Raw genomic sequence first — 20445 nt, forward strand, 5'->3', positions numbered from 1 at the left:
AACCATAGCTTAGAGTGTCAAATAAAATAAGACTTACTTACCCCAAGACACTCATCTACATATAGTAGATAGCCAAACCAGTACTGAAACAAGAATCAGTAGAGGTAATGGTATATTAGAGTATATCGTCGATCTGAAAAGGGAGGTAGGAGAAGAAATCTCTACGACCGATAACAGAGAACCTATGAAATAGATCCCGTAGAAAGAGACCATGGTATTCAAATAGGCAATACTCTCTTCCCATCCCTCTGACATTCACTGCACTCTGAGAGGAAAACCGGGCTCCAGCCTGCTGCGAAGCGCATATAAACAAAGAATCTAGCACAAACTTACTTCACCACCTCCACGGGAGGCAAAGTATGTAAAACTGAATTGTGGGTGTGGTGAGGGGTGTATTAATAGGCATTTTGAGGTTTGGGAAACTTTGCCCCTCCTGGTAGGAATGTATATCCCATACGTCACTAGCTCATGGACTCTTGCTAATTACATGAAAGAAAACATCAGTGTAATTAGGAACCTCTAGATATTTGTCCATTTTACACAATTTCTCTGGAACTACAATAGGGTCACAATCATCCAGAGTCGCTAAAACCTCCCTGAGCAATAAACGGAGGTGTTCTAGCTTAAATTTAAATGCCGTCATATCTGAATCTGTCTGAGGGAGTAACCTTCCTGAATCAGAAATCTCTCCCTCAGATAGCAAATCCCTCATCCCTACCTCAGAACATTGTGAGGGAGTATCGGATACGGCAACTAAAGCGTCAGAAGGCTCAGCATTTGTTCTTAACCCAGAGCTACTGCGCTTCCCTTGCAACCCTGGCAGTTTAGATAAAACCTCTGTAAGGGTAGTATTCATAACTGAGGCCATATCTTGCAAGGTGAAAGAATTAGACGCATTAGAAGTACTTGGCGTCGCTTGAGCGGGCGTTACTGGTTGTGACACTTGGGGAGAACTAGATGGCAAAACCTGATTTCCTTCTGTCTGAGAATCATCCAATGCCAAACTCTTATAAGTCAAAATATGCTGTTTGCAATTTATAGACATATCAGTACAAGTGGGACACATTCTAAGAGGGGGTTCCACAACGGCTTCTAAACAAATTGAACAATGAGTTTCCTCAATGTCAGACATGTTGAACAGGCTAGTAATGAGACAAGAAAGCTCGGAAAAACACTTTATGTAATGAAAAAAACACAATTTTCAAAAATGGTACTGTGCCTTTAAGAGAAAAAAAGACATACACAAACTGCAAAAATGCTTAAAATTGCCTCAAATTTTTCGAAATTTTTACAGTACACCCACTAAGTTATAGTACGATTGCACCACAAACATCTAAGCAATATACCCCCAAATGAAAAAAGCGGAATGACAAATGTCTAAAACCGGTAAAAAAAAAACTGTCAGCACCTTGCCACAGCTCTGCTGTGGCCCTACCTGCCCTTAAGGAATGATTCTGTGGGAATAAAGCTTCGATTGGGCCCCAGAAGAGTACCAGGACCTCTGGAGACGTTGCTTGCTGCTTGACTGTATCAACTAAGTGCGCAACTGATGTACGAAAATAGGCCCCGCCCCTCTCACTCGATGTTGCTGGGGCCTACACAAAAAACTTTTTTTGAAAGCCATGTGGGTTATAAAACCCCTTAAATAAGCCAAGTGTACCCTCAAACATATGTCCCATAATAATAAAGACCATACTCCCAGAAGACACAAACATTTGCCCAATATATTATACACAAACTGAGTGCCCATAAGATTAGCCCTGTATGTAAGCTAGTAATGCCCCTTATATAACTAGGATTACTGCTTACCCTTCCCCTAATGGGGAAACTGTCAGCCTTTCTGAGTTAACACAGTCTCTGCAGAAAAAATGACTTAACATACCTCATTGCTGTATAGAAAGAAACCGTTCCTCACACTGAAGTTTTCCTGTACTCCTCAGCTTCTGTGGGAACAGCAGTGGACCTTAGTTACAAATGTTAAGATCAATCATCCTCCAGGCAGAAATCTTCATCTATGTCCTGCCTGAGAGTAAATAGTACAACACCGGTACCATTTAAAAATAACAAACTCTTGATTGAAGATAAAATAAAAACTAACAGTTTAACACCTCTTCTCTTTACCCTTCCAGCTTAGAGACAGCAAAGAGAATGACTGGGGGGTGGAGTTAAGGGGGGAGCTCTATAGACAGCTCTGCTGTGGTGCTCTCTTTGCTACTTCCTGTTAGGAAGGACAATATCCCACAAGTAAGGATGAAACCGTGGACTTGGTACATCTTGCAAAAGAAAGGGCTTTTGGGCTTATTGTCTTTTGGCAAACGTGCAGTTGTAACTAAATCCTACAAATTTATGTTTTTAGCATTTCCTGCTTTCTGTCCAAAACTGAGTGGAAGATTCTTTATTTATTTATTTTTAATTTTTTATTTTTTTTTCTTTTTTTTTTTAATTTTCAAAGCTTTATTGTCTTAAAGAAAAATGTACAGGTACATAAGAAAAAACATAATTTATGTAAGAACTTACCTGATAAATTCATTTCTTTCATATTAGCAAGAGTCCATGAGCTAGTGACGTATGGGATATACATTCCTACCAGGAGGGGCAAAGTTTCCCAAACCTCAAAATGCCTATAAATACACCCCTCACCACACCCACAATTCAGTTTAACGAATAGCCAAGAAGTGAGGTGATAAGAAAGGAGCGAAAGCATCAAAAATAAGGAATTGGAATAATTGTGCTTAATACAAAAAAATCATAACCACCACAAAAAGGGTGGGCCTCATGGACTCTTGCTAATATGAAAGAAATTAATTTATCAGGTAAGTTCTTACATAAATTATGTTTTCTTTCATGTAATTAGCAAGAGTCCATGAGCTAGTGACGTATGGGATAATAAATACCCAAGATGTGGAACTTCCACGCAAGAGTTACTAGAGAGGGAGGGATAAAATAAAGACAGCCAATTCCGCTGAAAAATAATAATCCACAATCCAAAACAAAAGTTTTAATCTTAATAATGAAAAAAACTGAAATTATAAGCAGAAGAATCAAACTGAAACAACTGCCTGAAGTACTTTTCTACCAAAAACTGCTTCAGAAGAAGAAAACACATCAAAATGGTAGAATTTAGTAAAAGTATGCAAAGAAGACCAAGTTGCTGCTTTGCAAATCTGATCAACAGAAACTTCATTCTTAAACGCCCAGGAAGTAGAAACTGACCTAGTAGAATGAGCCGTATATCTTTGAGGCGGGGATTTACCCGACTCCACATAAGCATGATGAATCAAAGACTTTAACCACGACGCCAAAGAAATGGCGGAGGCCTTCTGACCTTTTCTGGACCCAGAAAAGATAACAAATAGACTAGAAGTCTTTCTAAAATCTTTAGTAGCTTCAACATAATATTTCAAAGCTCTAACTACATCCAAAGAATGTAAAGATCTCTCCTTTGAATTCGTAGGATTAGGACACAATGAAGGAACAACAATTTCTCTACTAATGTTGTTAGAATTCACAACCTTAGGTAAAAATTTAAATGAAGTCCGCAACACTGCCTTATCCTGATGAAAAATCAGAAAAGGAGATTCACAAGAAAGAGCAGATAACTCAGAAACTCTTCTAGCAGAAGAGATGGCCAAAAGGAACAGAACTTTCCAAGAAAGTAATTTAATGTCCAGAGAATGCATAGGTTTAAACGGAGGGGCTTGTAAAGCCCTCAGAACCAAATTAAGACTCCAAGGAGGAGAGATTGATTTAATGACAGGTTTAATACGAACCAAAGCCTGTACAAAACAATGAATATCAGGAAGATTAGCAATCTTTCTGTGAAAAAGAACAGAAAGAGCAGAGATTTGTCCTTTCAAGGAACTTGCAGACAAACCTTTATCCAAACCATCCTGAAGAAACTGTAAAATTCTAGGAATTCTAAAAGAATGCCAAGAGAATTTATGAGAAGAACACCAAGAAATGTAAGTCTTCCAGACTCGATAATAAATCCTCCTAGACACAGATTTACAAGCCTGTAACATAGTATTAATTACTGAGTCAGAGAAACCTCTATGACTAAGAATCAAGCGTTCAATTTCCATACCTTCAAATTTAATGATTTGAGATCCTGATGGAAAAATGGGCCTTGAGATAGGTCTGGTCTTAATGGAAGTGTCCAAGGTTGGCAACTGGCCATCCGAATGAGATCCGCATACTAAAACCTGTGAGGCCATGCTGGAGCCACCAGCAGTACAAACGAACGTTCCATAAGAATTTTGGAAATCACTTTTGGAAGAAGAACTAAAGGCGGAAAGATATAGGCAGGATGATAATTCCAAGGAAGCGACAACGCGTCCACTGCCTCCGCCTGAGGATCCCTGGATCTGGACAGATACCTGGGAAGTTTCTTGTTTAGATGAGAGGCCATCAGATCTATTTCTGGAAGTCCCCAGATTTGAACAATCTGAAGAAATACCTCTGGGTGAAGGGACCATTCGCCCGGATGTAACGTCTGGCGACTGAGATAATCCGCTTCCCAATTGTCTACACCTGGGATATGAACCGCAGAGATTAGACAGGAGCTGGATTCCGCCCATACAAGTATCCGAGATACTTCTTTCATAGCCTGAGGACTGTGAGTCCCACCCTGATGATTGACATATGCCACGGTTGTGACATTGTCTGTCTGAAAACAAATAAACGATTCTCTCTTCAGAAGAGGCCAGAACTGAAGAGCTCTGAAAATCGCACAGAGTTCCAAAATGTTGATTGGTAATCTCGCCTCCTGAGATTCCCAAACCCCCTGCGCTGTCAGAGATCCCCATACAGCTCCCCAACCTGACAGACTCGCATCTGTTGAGATCACAGTCCAGATTGGACGAACAAAAGAAGCCCCTTGAACTAAACAATGGTGATCTATCCACCACGTCAGAGAGTGTCGTACATTGGGATTTAAGGATATTAATTGTGATATCTTTGTATAATCCCTGCACCATTGGTTCAGCATACAAAGCTGAAGAGGTCGCATGTGAAAACAAGCAAAGGGTCCGATGCAGCAGTCATGAGACCTAGAATTTCCATGCACAAAGCTACCGAAGGGAATGATTGAGACTGAAGGTTTCGACAGGCTGAAACCAATTTCAGACGTCTCTTTTCTATTAGAGACAAGGTCATGGACACTGAATCTATTTGAAAACCCAAAAAGGTTACCTTTGTCTGAGGAATCAACGAACTCTTTGGTAAATTGATCCTCCAACCATGTCTTTGAAGAAACGACACAAGTTGATTCGTATGAGATTCTGCAGAATGTGAAAACTGAGCAAGTACCAAGATATCGTCAAAATAAGGAAATACCGCAATACCCTGTTCTCTGATTACAGAGAGAAGGGCACCGAGAACCTTTGAAAAGATCCTTGGAGCTGTTGCTAGGCCAAACGGAAGGGCCACAAACTGGTAATGCTTGTCTAGAAAAGAGAATCTCAGAAACTGAAAGTGATCTGGATGAATCGGGATATATGAAGATATGCATCCTGTAAATCTATTGTGGACATATAATGCCCTTGCTGAACAAAAGGCAGAATAGTCCTTATAGTTACCATTTTGAATGTTGGTATCCTTACATAATGATTCAATATCTTTAAATCCAGAACTGGTCTGAAGGAATTCTCCTTTTTTGGTACAATGAATAGATTTGAGTAAAACCCCAGACCCTGTTCCAGAACTGGAACTGGCACAATTACTCCAGCCAACTCGAGATCTGAAACACATTTCAGAAAATCCTGAGCCTTCACTGGATTTATTGGAATGCGAGAGAGAAAAAATCTCTTCGCAGGCGGCCTTACCTTGAAACCTATTCTGTACCCTTGAGAAACAATGCTCTGAATTCAAAGACTGTGAATCGAATTGATCCAAATATCTTTGAAAAATCGTAACCTGCCCCCTACCAGCTGTGCTGGAATGAGGGCCGCACCTTCATGTGGACTTGGGAGCTGGTTTTGACTTTCTAAAAGGCTTGGATTTATTCCAGATTGGAGAAGGTTTCCAAACAGAAACCGTTCCTTTAGGGGAAGGGTCAGGCTTCTGTTCCTTATTCTGACGAAAGGAATGAAAACGATTAGCAGCCCTATATTTACCTTTAGATTTTTTGTCCTGAGGCAAAAAAGTTCCTTTCCCCCCCGGTAACAGTTGAAATAATTGAATCCAACTGGGAACCAAATAATTTATTACCTTGGAAAGAAAGAGAAAGCAAAGTTGACTTAGAAGACATATCTGCATTCCAAGTTTTAAGCCATAAAGCTCTTCTAGCTAAATAGCTAAAGACATATACCTGACATCAACTCTAATGATATCAAAGATGGCATCACAAATAAAGTTATTAGCATGTTGAAGAAGTTTAACAATGCTATGAGCATTATGGTCTGATACTTGCTGTTCTAAAGGCTCCAACCAAAAAGTGGAAGCGGCAACATCAGCCAAAGAAATAGCAGGCCTAAGAAGATTACCTGAACATAAATAAGCTTTCCTTAGAAAGGATTCAATCTTCCTATCTAAAGGATCCTTAAAGGAAGTACTATCTGCTGTAGGAATAGTAGTACGTTTAGCAAGAGTAGAGATTGCCCCATCAACTTTAGGGATTTTGTCCCAAAACTCTAATCTGTCAGATGGCACAGGATACAATTTCTTAAACCTTTGAGAAGGAGTAAATGAAGTACCCAGATTATTCCATTCCCTAGAAATTACTTCAGAAAATAGCATCAGGGACAGGAAAAACTTCTGGAATAACTATAGGAGGTTTAAAAAACGAATTTAAACGCTTAGTAGATCTAGTATCAAGAGGACTAGAATCCTCCATTTCTAATGCGATTAAAACTTCTTTAAGTAAAGAGCGAATAAATTCCATCTTAAATAAATATGAAGATTTATCAGTGTCAATATCTGAGACAGAATCCTCTGAACCAGAAATATCCTCATCAGAAACAGACAAATCAGAATGATGACGGTCATTTAAAAATTCCTCTGAAAAATGAGAAGTTTTAAAAGACCTTTTAAGTTTACTGGAAGGAGGAATAACAGACATAGCCTTCCTAATAGATTTAGAAACAAATTCTTTTATATTAACAGGAACATCCTGAGTATTAGATGTTGAAGGAACAGCAACAAGTAATGGTATATTACTAATGGAAATACTATCTGCATTAGCAAGCTTATCATGACATTCATCACAAACTACAGCCGGAGGAACAATTACCACAAGTTTACAACAAATGCACTTAACTTTGGTAGAACCAGCATCAGGCAGCGTCTTTCCAGAAGTAGATTCTGATCCAGGGTCAATGTGAGACATCTTGCAATATGTAAAAGAAAAAACAACATATAAAGCAAAATTATCAAATTCCTTAAATGACAGTTTCAGGAATGGGAAAAAATGCCAATGAACAAGCCTCTAGCAACCAGAAGCAATGAAAAATGAGACTGAAATAATGTGAAAAAAAGGTGGAGACAAGAATGACGCCCACATTTTTTAGCGCCAAAAAAGACGCCAACATTATTAACGTCAAAAAAATTACGCAAACACGAACAACTTCGGGCGTCAAGTTTGACGCCGGAAATGACAAACAGAATTTTTTGCGCCAAAAAAGTCTGCGCCAAGAATGACGCAATAAATTGAAGCATTTTCAGCCCCCGCGAGCCTAACAGCCCACAGGGAAAAAAGTCAATTTGAATCAATTTTTAAGGTAAGAAAAAAATGATTATTCATATGCATTATCCCAAATAATGAAACTGACTGTCTGAAATAAGGAATATTGATCATCCTGAATCATGGCAAATATAAGTTTAAAAACATATATTTAGAACTTTATAAATAAAGTGCCCAACCATAGCTTAGAGTGTCACAAAAAATAAGACTTACTTACCCCAGGACACTCCTCTACATATCGTAGATAGCCAAACCAGTACTGAAACGAGAATCAGTAGAGGTAATGGTACATAAGAGTATATCGTCGATCTGAAAAGGGAGGAAAGAGATAAATCTCTATGACCGATAACAGAGAACCTATGAAATAGATCCCGTAGAAGGAGACCATTGAATTCAAATAGGCAATACTCTCTTCACATCCCTCTGACATTCACTGCACTCTGAGAGGAAAACTGGGCTTCAGCCTGCTGCGAAGCGCATATCAACGTAGAATCTAGCACAAACTTACTTCAGCACCTCCACGGGAGGCAAAGTTTGTAAAACTAAATTGTGGGTGTGGTGAGGGGTGTATTTATAGGCATTTTGAGGTTTGGGAAACTTTGCCCCTCCTGGTAGGAATGTATATCCCATACGTCACTTTCTTTAAATGAAAGAAAGAAACAGTCGGGGCCAGAAGGCTCCCTAATATAATACAAGCCTGCAAAATATGCATAATTCAGATCAGAAATTATAACACAAAGCAATCAAGTATTACTTCATCGGCTTAGTCTTCACTCTCTGTCGTATTGATATAATGATTAAGCTCTGAGATAAACATATATGTATATCAGTATCAATTAAATAAAACTAGAAAAAAAAAGAAAATTATAACAAACCTAAACTTAGATGCAACCTAAGCAATATTTCTAACACCCTAAGGCGATTGTAGGTATCATATTACTCTATACTAGGCCTTTGCAAGAATCTGATGGTTCCAGTTCCTGTCTAAAGATATGCTGGGAGTGATCATATTTTACATGATGTACTTTTCTTATGTGGTTTATCGCTATGAGTGAGTTACCCCGGCCACCAGGCCAGCCATCTCAGTTCTGTCGTGTGGGTCATTACCTGTGGTGGAAGCGTCATGCAGGGAATCTTCCCATAGAAACTTTATATCGTGTGCGAATGAGAGTTTCTGTCTCTTAAGATATCCATATTCTTCTAATTCTATTAGGTCTTTTACTTTATCTGTCCACATCTGGCTAGTTAGGGGTCTCTGTGTTTTCCAATTTAAAGCTATTAAACATTTGGCAGCGTTCAGTCCAATCTGCCGTAACTGTCTACGAATCTTACATGTGACAGATGATACATTGTTCAATAGGGCTATACTAGGTGTCAGTTTAAAGTCATTTGCCAATAGCTTATGGAAGTGAGTTTCAATGTGTGACCACAATTGACTTAATTGGGAGCAGTCCCACCACATGTGTTTAAAACTCCCTCTCGTTTTGCATCCCCTCCAACAAAGAGTGCTGGCTGACGGATAGATCAAATGTATACGCGTGGGGGTTAAGTACCAACGTGTTAGGACCTTGTGGTTTAATTCTAATATTTTAGGGGAGGTGGATGACTTTTGAGTGTTGCGGAACATAGATTCCCACTCCTTAACTGTGAATGTTACCCCTAGCTCGTCATGCCATTTTGTTGTGTACGGCGGGAGATTGGCGAGTTGTGGTTCCTGTAGGAGAGATCGCATCTTTGACAGTGAGTGGGGAAGAGGTGTACCCGTCAAGCATACTTTTTCAAAGGAGGTGAGGGGCCTAAGAAGATCGGTCTTATATGCTGATGTAGAGAGCAGATGCGATAACTGCATGTATTTTAGCCATGAAGTATATATCCCATTCGCCACCTCTGTCAGTTGACCACTCTCTAGCAACTTGCCTTCCCCTGTAAATCTCACTAGAGGTGTGGTATATGGCCACTCTACTAATCCCTGGTAGTTGTCATCTAAACCCCCCGTCAACTCTGGGCAATGCCAATCCAATATCCTCTGCAAAACCATAGCGTCTAAGTATGTTCTGATATGGGGGAGTCCCAAACCCCCCATTTTAGTAGGCCTGTGTAGTGTATTCTTGTTAATTCTCGGTTTGCTATTGCCCCAGACAAACGCATTGATATGTTTTTGTAGCTGTTTCGACCACCACTGTGGTAGGGGTATAGGGAGGGCTTGTATGATATATCAAATTCTAGGTAGTGTCGTCATTTTTATGCACTGCATGCGTCCCCACCATGAGATGGGTTTGTCTGTCCAGGTGGTTAGGTATTTCTGAACATTATGTAAAAGGGTAACAAAGTTAGATTGAAAGAGTTCTCTTGGTCTAGGCGATAAATATATTCCTAAATATTTTATTTGTTGGTGTTGTAACTGTAATGGACATATCTGTGACAGTGACGTAAACTCTTCCGTGGGCATAGTTATATTAAGTATTTCCGATTTGGTCGGGTTTACTAAGAAGTTAGAGTGGTCACCAAATTTCTTCAGCTCCACCATTATTGCTCTTACAGAATGGTGTGGGTCCCTAATTGTGAAAAGGACGTCATCCGCGTAGAGCGCTATCTTAAAGCTATTCGCCCCCAGGTTTATGCCTTTAATCTGTTGATTTTTCCTGACGTGTGCCGCTAGAACCTCCATGGTAAGGATGAATAGCAGAGGGTACAGAGGGCATCCCTGTCTCGTGCCGTTGCTAATTTTAAAAGGGCGGGAGAGGAGACCATTCACTTTTGCTTGTGCTGTGGGGCAAGAATAGAGACTAAATATTCTGTGAATCATTTTAAGGCCTATACCAATTGACACCAATGTCTCTTGTAGGAACTGCCAGTTGATCCTATCAAAGGCCTTCTCGGCATCTGTTGCCAAGAAGACCGTAGGGATTTTGTAATGTGTGGCGTATGCCATAAGCGTTAGAGCCCTGATGGTATTGTCCCTCGCCTCTCGGGACAAACCCTACTTGATCTACATGTATAACACCTGGGAGGATTTGGTTCAATCGCTTGGCGAGTATTTTTCCTAATATTTTCAGGACAGAATTTAGCAATGAAATGGGCCTGTAGCTTTTGGGATCTGTCTGTGTTTTGTTCTTTATTTTTATTTTTAAGAAATATTTTTTATTGAGGTAATAGTAACCCAAATAGATACATACTTAGAAAAGTGAGCGATGACTACTATTTTTTTCAAATGTGGTACATAAGAATTTTAGAATAAGAACGGCTGCCCTGTCCTGTGTCACAGTTGTTAGTCACCAGATTCAACACATATTTTTCACTTCACAGTCAAAGTCAACACAAGTGTCCTCACATGCAAATTGGTGCAATTTAAGCCTCATGGATGGTGCATTCTAATTTAATTCTGCCCGCCATTCCAACCAGCCTGGCTGTTGCCCTGGCTCAGACCCTGGCCCTGCCATCCTACCTCACTGCTGTCGAACCCAGTCTGGCCATCTGGGTGGGCGTAACTCAAGTGGCTCATTGAGTCATCTAGTGCCCAGCATGCCCTCACGATTTCCCTCGCTCTCATAGTGGTATTGGCTTAGGCAGGCAGGAGGCAGCGCAGCTGCACAAGCGAGCTCCACGGCACACGCCACACCATCTGTTACCACACGACATGCCCACAATGTAGCGGCCTATCTCAAGCTGCTTGACTCTCTCCACTCCTGAGTCCTCCAGCCAGACTCCTGTATGCGTGCGCATCGCATGTCAAGTTGCTTGTCACCAACATAAAAATTTATTTTAACTCGCGCACATCAGCAGTGGCGCCGATCTCGGCACCCCCTGCTGGGGGCACACAAAAGAGGCTGCCTATACTGCCTTACACAAGCGCCGGCCATGAGCAGACAGCAAAACCGGTACTGAAACATATCGGCAGAGTATAGTAGTATAATGTTGATTTGTAAAAGGAAGAAGCAGATGAATCCCTGTGACCGAATTTACAGAGAGCCTTATGAATAGATTCCTCATAGGTGAAAACATGGTATCATCAGGCAATACTCCCTTCACATCCCTGAGACAAACACTGTACTTAGAGAGGAACTGGGCTTCAATATGCTAAGAAGCGCCTTTCAGTGAAGAATCAAGCACATCATGCTTCACCACCTCCTAAGGAAGCAAAGTTTTTAAAACCGAGGTATGAGTGAGGTGGGAGGTGTATTTATAGGCATTTGAGGTTTGGGAAACTTTGCCCCCTCCTGGTAGGAATGTATATCCCATCAGTAACAAGCTTTTGGACTCTCGCCACCTATATGATAGAAATATAGCTTTCTAGCTCCTGTAGTTATAATAGGGAGTTTTTTTTGTATACTGTATTAGTCAGGTAGATTACAGACATTATATAGGTGTAGGCGTTCTTTGAGAGTTAGCTGGGCATTCGAGGTGGGAGTATAGTGAAAACATTACGTAGGTGTAGTAAGTCTATGGGAGTGTTCCAGGAGAGTAACCTGCACTATGATTAGGATACATCGCCAGCTGAGCAATATAATCCAATCTCTGAAGTACAGGTTGGGTAGTAGGGTGTCAGCCATATCTGTCTAGCTACCTTTCTAGTTACAAGACATTATAGTGGGAGGCAGGTAGTGTAGGTTTAGGGAAAGTAAGGTCACACAGGCATTATTTACACTGTCTATGCGGTGTAGGAACACTTTAAATACCCCCCTACCCGCAGAAAATGCTGACGTGTGCCGATGTCGGTGATGTTTTGATCAATAATGGAGAGCGCCCCATTATTTGCAGGTCAGTCCCTATTATTCTAATATATTGACATGTTTTGAATATAAGGGCCTTAGTGCACAGTTGGAGTAAAGGCATTAAACCTGTCAGATACATCACAATTATTGCATAAATAAGAGGACAAGAGTATAATATTAAATGTTTGAAATTAATATTTTACATGTTTTTTTAAAAAAAATAAGGGGGAAAAGGGACTATAAGTGTTTGGATAAATAAAGGAAATCTATGGAAATAAGGGAGGGTTGGCAATCCGAACCTGCAGTATAGCGTAAACATCTAAAACGTCCAAAATAGCTTCAGCACAGGATGTGACATGGCTCAGCAGTTAAAGGTTAAACCTCACCCAATTAATCTCTTTAAGGACATACAAGTGATGGCTTCAAGGTAATTATGGCTACATACTAAAAAACAAATATAGAGAGAATTAAAACCTGGGCACAATCCCAATCTTAAATGACTAGAAACATAGGTATGTAGAGCGGCTTTCTTGCCAAGCTCCAGGTTTTTCTCTGGTTGTAAGAAAATTAATGTTTCCACATAGCACCATATTTAGTCAGTTTGAAGAACACTGCTTGTATGCCAAGATCTCAGGATAAATCTGATTTGCAAACATGGGCTTACACCAGCAAAATCTGGTCCCATGGAAAAAACGGTTTTATAATATACATTGTACAATTAATGACATTGTGTTTTTTATTTTATGTGCTTGGTTAAACAATATTATCAGTTCAAAAATGCCCACCTGAAGAATGGCCATATCATGAGTTATAACACAATCAACACATTGTGTTAAGTCTCCCATCTTCTCAGTTTCCATTATGAAGCTGTCAATCAAAAAGTAGGAGGCCTGAATATAAAAAGGATAAAAGTATGTTTTCACATCTGTAGTTTACATCTTTCATTTTGTAGCAAACTAAGAATTCAAACAGAATCTTACAGATTTTTTGGAAAGGCAGCTCTACCCCCCCCCCCCCCACACACACACATTGAGCACCGTATCCACTACAGAGGATCAAGTTGGAGTCACACATTCTAAACATTATCCAGAGGATTAAACAGTTCGACGTGTACCTACTGATCTAAAAGTCCTCATCCTTTCACTATCTGAAGAGTTTATCTGATGCCGAATACAACCTCCTAAATGGTTTGTCTGTAATTTATCACCTATAATTTATGCCCGAGTCCAACAAAAGGATTTAGGCAGATATTTTTCAGATAAGGACAGCATGAACTAGGATGGTGTCAGAACCTCTCTACTACTAAACTGCTTCTTCCACTCCATGATTACTAACCTGACAGAAATATCCCAAAATAGCCCCTTCATGACTTGTTTGCAAATTGTTGTAATCAATCATTTTATTTTAGTAGTCCCCCTATTAAGCACAATGCTATAAATAAATAAAAAATGCTACATAGAGGAGCAACCCAAAAAAAAAAAAAATGTATGCTTACCTGATAAATTTCTTTCTCTTGTGGTGTATCCAGTCCACGGGTTCATCCATTACTTGTGGGATATTCTCCTTCCCAACAGGAAGTTGCAAGAGGACACCCACAGCAGAGCTGTCTATATAGCTCCTCCCCTAACCCCCACCTCCAGTCATTCGACCGAAGACAAGTAAGAAAAAGGAGAAACTATAGGGTGCAGTGGTGACTGTAGTTTTAAAAATAAAAACACCTGCCTTAGAGTGACAGGGCGGGCCGTGGACTGGATACACCACAAGATAAAGAAATTTATCAGGTAAGCATAAATTTTGTTTTCTCTTGTAAGGTGTATCCAGTCCACGGGTTCATCCATTACTTGTGGGATACCAATACCAAAGCTATAGGACACGGATGAAGGGAGGGACAAGGCAGGCACTTAAACGGAAGGCACCACTGCCTGTAAGACCTTTCTCCCAAAAATAGCCTCCGAGGAAGCAAAAGTATCAAATTTGTAGAATTTAGAAAAAGTATGAAGCGAAGACCAAGTCGCCGCCTTACAAATCTGTTCAACAGAGGCCTCATGTTTAAAAGCCCATGTGGAAGCTACCGCTCTAGTAGAATGAGCTGTAATTCTTTCAGGAGGCTGCTGGCCAGCAGTCTCATAAGCTAAACGGATTATACTTCTCAGCCAAAAAGAAAGAGAAGTTGCCGAAGCCTTTTGGCCTCTTCTCTTTCCAGAGTAGACAACAAACAATGCAGATGTTTGGCGAAAATCCTTAGTAGCTTGTAAATAAAACTTTAAAGCACGAACCACGTCAAGATTGTGCAACAGACGTTCCTTCTTTGAAGAAGGATTAGGACACAATGACGGAACAACAATTTCCTGATTGATATTCCTATTAGATACAACCTTAGGAAGAAACCCAGGTTTGGTACGCAAAACTACCTTATCTGCATGGAAGATCAGATAAGGGGAATCACACTGTAAGGCAGATAACTCTGAAACTCTTCGAGCCGAAAAGATAGCTACTAAACACAGAACTTTCCAAGATAAAAGCTTGATATCTATGGAATGCAAGGGTTCAAACGGAACCCCTTGAAGAACTTTAAGAACTAAATTTAAACTCCATGGCGGAGCAACAGGTCTAAACACAGGCCTGATTCTAACCAAAGCCTGACAAAACGCCTGAACGTCTGGAACATCAGCCAGACGCTTTTGCAAAAGAATAGACAGAGCAGAAATCTGTCCCTTTAAGGAACTAGCCGATAATCCCTTTTCCAATCCTTCTTGGAGAAAGGATAGAATCCTAGGAATCCTGACCTTGCTCCACGAGTAACCCTTGGATTCACACCAATGAAGATATTTACACCATATCTTATGATAGATTTTCCTGGTGACAGGCTTTCAAGCCTGAATCAAGGTATCAATGACCGACTCAGAGAAACCACGTTTTGATAAAATCAAGCGTTCAATCTCCAAGCAGTCAGACGCAGAGAAATTAGATTTGGATGTTTGAATGGACCTTGGAGTAGAAGGTCCTGCCTCAGCGGCAGAGTCCATGGTGGAAAGGATGACATGTCCACCAGATCTGAATACCAAGTCCTGCGTGGCCACGCAGGTGCTATCAAAATCACCGAAGCTCTCTCCTGCTTGATCTTGGCAATCAGACGAGGGAGGAGAGGAAATGGTGGAAACACATAAGCCAGGCTGAAGGACCAGGGCACTGCTAGAACATCTATCAGCGCTGCCTGGGGATCCCTTGACCTAGCCGCAAAACGAGGAAGCTTGGCGTTCTGACAAAACGCCATCAGATCCAGTTCTGGTTTGCCCCATAGTTGAATCAGCTGGGCAAATACCTCCGGATGGAGCTCCCACTCCCCCGGATGAAAGGTCTGCCGACTTAGAAAGTCCGCCTCCCATTTCTCTACTCCTGGGATATGGATAGCTGAGAGATGGCAAGAGTGAACCTCTGCCCATAGAATTATCTTTGAAACCTCCATCATCGCCAGGGGACTCCTTGTTCCCCCATGATGGTTGATATAGGCTACAGTCGTGATATTGTCCGACTGAAATCTGATGAACCTGGCCACAGCTAGTTGAGGCCAAGCCTGAAGAGCATTGAATATCGCTCTTAGTTCCACAATGTTTATCGGAAGGAGGGCTTCCTCCTGAGTCCACGAACCCTGAGCCTTCAGGGAATTCCAGACTGCGCCCCAGCCCAGAAGGCTGGCATCTGTCGTCACTACAGTCCATTCTGGCCTGCGGAAACTCATTCCCCTGGACAGATGGACCCGAGATAACCACCAGAGAAGAGAATCCCTGGTCTCTTGATCCAGATTTAACAGAGGAGACAAATCTGTATAGTCCCCATTCCACTGATTGAGCATGCAAAGTTGCAGTGGTCTGAGATGTAGGCAGGCAAACGGAACTATGTCCATTGCCGCTACCATTAGGCCGATCATTTCCATACACTGAGCCACTGACGGCCGAGAAGTGGAATGAAGAGCATGGCAGGAAGTTAGAAGCTTTGATATCCTGACCTCTGTCAGAAAAATTTTCATTTCTACTGAATCTATCAGAGTTCCTAGGAAAGAAACTCTTGTGAGAGGAGAGAGAACTCTTTTCTCTGTTCACTTTCCACCCGTGAGAGCTAAGAAAGGCCAGAACAATGTCCGTATGGGACTTGGCGATTTGAAAAGTCGACGCCTGGATTAGAATGTCGTCTAGGTAAGGAGCCACCGCTATGCCCCGTGGCCTTAGAACTGCCAGAAGAGACCCTAGAACCTTCGTAAAGATTCTTGGCGCCGTGGCTAACCCGAAGGGAAGAGCCACAAACTGGTGATGCCTGTCTAGGAAGGCAAACCTTAGGAACTGATGATGATCTCTGTGAATCGGAATGTGGAGATAAGCATCCTTTAAGTCCACGGTAGTCATATATTGACCCTCCTGGATCATAGGGAGGATGGTTCGGATTGTCTCCATCTTGAAGGATGGGACCCTTAGAAATTTGTTTAGGATCTTGAGATCTAAGATTGGCCTGAAAGTTCCCTCTTTTTTGGAAACTATAAACAGGTTTGAATAGAAACCTTGCCCCTGTTCCACCCTTGGAACTGGGTGGATCACTCCCATAACCAGTAGGTCTTGAACACAACGTAAGAATGCCTCTCTCTTTATCTGGTTTGCAGATAGTTGTGAGAGATGAAATCTCCCCTTTGGAGATGAACCTTTGAATTCCAGAAGATATCCCTGGGAAACAATCTCTAAAGCCCAGGGATCCTGGACGTCTATTGCCCAAGCCTGGGCGAAGAGAGAAAGTCTGCCCCCAACTACTATCCGGTCCCGGATCAGGGGCTACTCCTTCATGCTGTCTTAGAGGCAGCAGCAGGTTTTTTGGCCTGCTTCCCCTTGTTCCAAGCCTGGTTAGGTCTCCAGACTGGTTTGGACTTGGCGAAATTTCCCTCTTGTTTTGTATTAGAGGAAGTTGAAGCTGCGCCACTCGTGAAGTTTCGAAAGGAAAGAAAATTATTCTGTTTGGTCCTTAATTTATTGGACCTATCCTGAGGAAGGGCGTGACCTTTTCCTCCGGTAATGTCAGAGATGATCTCCTTCAGGCCAGGCCTGAATAGGGTCTGACCCTTGAAGGGGATGTTAAGAAGCTTAGACTTTGAAGTAACGTCTGCTGACCAGGACTTAAGCCATAGCGCCCTATGCGCCAGAATGGCAAAACCTGAATTCTTAAACGTGAGCTTAGTTAAATGAAAAGCAGAGTCAGAAATAAAGGAATTAGCTAACTTAAGAGCTTTAATCCTGTCTAAAATATCATCTAACGGGGTCTCCACCTGTAGAGCCTCCTCAAGAGACTCGAACCAAAAAGTCGCTGCAGCAGTAACTGGGGCAATGCATGCAAGAGGCTGGAGAATAAAACCTTGATGTATAAAAATTTTCTTAAGGAGACCCTCCAATTTTTTATCCATAGGATCTAGGAAAGCACAACTGTCCTCGACGGGGATAGTTGTACGCTTAGCTAGGGTAGAGACCGCTCCCTCCACCTTAGGGACCGTCTGCCACAAGTCCCGTATGGCGGCATCTATGGGAAACATCTTTTTAAAAGCAGGAGGGGGAGAGAACGGCACACCTGGTCTATCCCATTCCTTAGTAATAATTTCCGAAAACCTCTTAGGGACTGGAAAAACATCAGTGTAAACAGGCACTGCAAAGTATTTGTCCATCTTACACAATTTCTCTGGGACTGCAATGGGTTCACAGTCGTCCAGAGTCGCTAAAACCTCCCTAAGCAATAAGCGGTGTTCAAGCTTAAATTTAAACGCTGTCATTTCAGAATCAGAATGAAGCAACGCCTTCCCTGAGTCTGAAATGTCACCCACAGATAGAAGCTCACCTGCCTAAGCTTCTGAGTATTGTGAGGGTATATCGGACACAGGTCTTAAAGCGTCAGAAAGCTCTGTATTCGTTCTAGCCCCAGAGCTGTCTCGCTTTCCTTGTAACCCTGGCAGTTTGGACAATACCTCTGAGAGGGTAGCATTCATAACTGCCGCCATGTCCTGTAAGGTAAAAGAATTAGACGAGCTAGATGTACTTTGCGTCACTTGAGTGGGAGTTATAGGTTCTGACACATGGGGAGAGCTAGATGGCATAATCTCCCTTTTTTCAGTCAGAGAATCCTCTGGAGATAAATCTTTAAGCGCCATAATATGGTCTTTATAATTTATAGAAATTTCAGTACATTTTGTACACATTCTAAGAGGGGGTTCCACAATGGCTTCTAAACATATTGAACAAGGAGTTTCCTCTATGTCAGACATGTTTAACAGACTAGTGATGAGACAAGCAAGCTTGGAAAACACTTTAATAAAGGTGAAACAGCAATTAACAAAAACGTTACTGTGCCTTTAAGAGAAAAAAACTAGCACTTAAACTGCAAAACAGTGTAAAAATATACCAAAGTCTTCAAAATTTTTACAGTGTGTGTAAGGGACTAAAGCAACATTGCACCCACTTGCAAATGGATGATTAACCCCTTAGCCCCCAAACCGGATTTAAAAAACGTCAACCACCATTAAAATACAGTTGAGCACCTTGCCACAGCTCTGCTGAGGCTCCTACCTGCCCTCAAATATGATTTAGGGAGGAAATAAACCCTTTATAATGGTCCTCAGATGCCAGAGGACTCTTCTAGGGAAGCTGGATGTCTCAGTCTGAATTAAAACTGCGCATCTAGAGCGCTAAAATAGGCCCCTCCCACCATGTACTGGATGTCAGAGGGGCCTTTAGAAAATACTCCTAGGAGTATCTGACTAGCCATGTGGAAACTAGGCCCCAAATAAAGACTTATATCCCTCAGAGAAAAAACGTCCTATTTATGAAATCATGTAAACGTTTTGTCACTAAGTAATATGAGTATTAACATGAGTATTACCCTGTTTTGTAAGCATGATCTCAGTCACTGTTAAATCACTGCATCAGGCTTACCTCAAAAACACAAGGCTCTGTCAGCATTTTCTAGAACTTATTCATTTCTCTAGAAATAAAAATACTGAACATACCTCAAAGCAGGTAATCTGCAGACCGTTCCCCCAACTGAAGTTTTCCCATACTCTTCAGTTATGTGTGAGAACAGCAATGGAACTTAGTTACAAACCGCTAAGATCATCAAACCTCCAGGCAGAATTCTTCTTCTAATTTCTGCCTGAAAGTAAAACAGTACAACGCCGGTACCGTTTAAAAATAACAAACTCTTGATTGAAGGTAAAACTACACTAAGTCACCACATATCTCTTGATACTTCCTATCTTGTCGAGAGTTGCAAGAGAATGACTGGGGGTGGGGGTTAGGGGAGGAGCTATATAGACAGCTCTGCTGTGGGTGTCCTCTTGCAACTTCCTGTTGGGAAGGAGAATATCCCACAAGTAATGGATAAACCCGTGGACTGGATACACCTTACAAGAGAAAAAGGGAATCAACTTATTTCTTTGTCTTTCTTTGATTGAACGTTATATCAGTTTGTTCCCTACGTATATAGCTATATTCCCCACTACTACTACTGCAGTAGTGGTTTCAATTTAACAAAATTAACTTAAAGACAAATTGTATATTATCATGTCCCTTTGTTATATCTAAAAAGAGAATTTTCAAAATGAATGGTTTTTTTTTATTATTGAAAAAGCATAATTTGAACAAGCTATATTTATATACACGAAAGTTATACTCTGTGAAAAGCATTACTGTCTCTCTCATATCTCATCTTGGATGTCCTCAAGCTAAATCTCTCCAAAACTGAGCCTTATTTTCCCCCCTTCTTCCAAAATCTCCACCCCCCATGTCTCTATAACTGTTGATAACTCCATCATTACCCCAACCTCACATGCCCAATGTCTTGGGGTCACACTTGACTCAGATCTTTCTTTCACTCTTCACATTTAGTCCTTGGCTAAAGCCTACCGCCTCCACCTTAAAAACATCGCTAAAATTAGACATTTCCTTACACAAGACACAACAAAGATTTTAATCCACTCTCTCATCCTTTCCCGCCTCGACTACTGCAACTCTATCCTCTCTGGTCTCCCTAGCT

The 20445-nt window shown here is 41.3% G+C and overlaps 1 protein-coding gene across 1 annotated transcript in view; it reads right to left on the reverse strand.

Moving 5' to 3' along the window:
* The window catches only part of FUZ (fuzzy planar cell polarity protein), a 368361-nt gene that overhangs the window by 262695 nt on the left and 85221 nt on the right, over positions 1 to 20445 (reverse strand). The window contains exon 5 of the mRNA XM_053690829.1: positions 13176 to 13280. Coding sequence (XP_053546804.1) covers positions 13176 to 13280 — 105 coding nt within the window. The remainder of the gene's footprint in view (positions 1 to 13175; positions 13281 to 20445) is intronic.

The sequence above is a fragment of the Bombina bombina genome, chromosome 8 (genome assembly GCF_027579735.1).
Source record: "Bombina bombina isolate aBomBom1 chromosome 8, aBomBom1.pri, whole genome shotgun sequence".
Lineage (NCBI taxonomy): Eukaryota > Metazoa > Chordata > Amphibia > Anura > Bombinatoridae > Bombina > Bombina bombina.